The following is a 1,402-nucleotide window of genomic DNA, read 5'->3' as shown; positions in this document are numbered from 1 at the left end:
GGGGGGGGGGGGGGGGGGGTAAATTTTTTTTTTTTTTTCCCGGGCCCGGAGAAATTCGGAAAAAGCCGGGGTTTTTCGCTCCCAATTTTCCCTTTTTTTACCACCCATCCTATTACCCCTTTTTCGGGCGTCTCCCTTCTTGGCAGACACCCGTTTTCCCCCCGGCTTTTGAGGGGGCCCCCCCCCCTTCAGGGGGAAACCCCTTTCGCCTACCCCTTTTCGGAGGCCCCCTTTTTTACGGCCATTCTCCCCCCCGCGGCCCTCCTTTTGGGCTTCCCCCCGGGCGCCTCCCCGCCCACAGCGCTTTCCCCCGCCGCCTCCCCGGAGGCCACCTTTCACCTTGTCGGCCCGTTTGCCCCCCCCCCCCCCTCCCCCCCGCCTCTTCCCCCCCTACCGCCGCCTCCTTGGACCTTGCCATCCCCCCCGCCGCCGCCGCCTCCCCCGCCGCCTCCTCCCCCGCCCCCCTCTCTGTCACCGCCTCCGCCCTCGCCAACTCCTTCCACGCCGCCTAGCGTCGTGCGAGAAAAGAAAACCGACGGGAAGGAGATAAATTCGCCGGGGCATCCGCGGGGAGTAGGCGAGGTTCTCGCGTGCGGCTTCACAGCAACAAACCGGTTGGAAAGGATGAAGGTCGTCCCTTGCCCGCTCTTCACCTCCATCTCGAGCTGCACGTTGAAGCGGCCGCTCTCGTTCCGGTCGCTGATTTTTCCATACGTGCCATTGAGCTCTGGCCGTGACAGTACAGTTGTAGTCAAAGACTTAGCCCCACCACCTCGTGTGTGTGGAGAAGTCTACCTTACCTTACCTTACCTTTTCCCGGGAGTGTGTCGCATGTCGTGATTCTTCGTTGTAAAAATTCTTTTCAGTTTTCTGATTCTCCCGACGGACGGTTGATTATGAGAGCCACTGTGTGAGAGGAAGAATATACAATACGCACGTACACTACAGCTACGACACTCTCAGTCCTCGACATCGTACACCGTCTGGAATAAATACTCGCGCCGGGCCCACGCCCATTCGCCCGGCGGACCACTGCCGCCGCCACCGCCGCCACCGCCGCCGCCACCGCCGCCGCCGAAATGCCACGGCGAAGCAGCCGCACCCGCGGCGGCGTCTGATCCCGATGGCAGTGCGGCGGCCAGCATCGCCTCGCACCGCCGCCTGTAGCTAGGCCGCCACCGCTCGGCCGGCCGCCCACCACGCGCCTGCAGGAAGGGTCCGAGAAGGCTCAGGGGGGGGACGGGGGCGGCGAGGCCGGCGCCGCTTCGCCGGAGGTCACACACACACACACACACACACACACACACACACACACACACACACACACACACACACACACACACACACACACACACACTCACACACACACACACACACACACACACTCACACACATACACACA

At 62.8% G+C, this 1,402-nt stretch overlaps 1 protein-coding gene across 1 annotated transcript in view; it reads right to left on the bottom strand.

Moving 5' to 3' along the window:
* Window positions 1-959: 959 nt before the first annotated feature.
* EMIHUDRAFT_465099 (hypothetical protein) overlaps window positions 960-1,402 on the bottom strand; it is a gene marked incomplete at its 3' end in the record, with an annotated part of 3,742 nt that continues 3,299 nt past the window's right edge. Inside the window, exon 8 of the mRNA XM_005763445.1 lies at window positions 960-1,205. Coding sequence (XP_005763502.1) covers window positions 960-1,205 — 246 coding nt within the window. The remainder of the gene's footprint in view (window positions 1,206-1,402) is intronic.

Source organism: Emiliania huxleyi (assembly GCF_000372725.1).
Source record: "Emiliania huxleyi CCMP1516 unplaced genomic scaffold EMIHUscaffold_63, whole genome shotgun sequence".
Lineage (NCBI taxonomy): Eukaryota > Haptophyta > Isochrysidales > Noelaerhabdaceae > Emiliania > Emiliania huxleyi.
The sequence above is the reverse complement of the archived record's forward strand: the minus strand, read 5'-3'. Positions and strand labels throughout refer to the sequence as shown.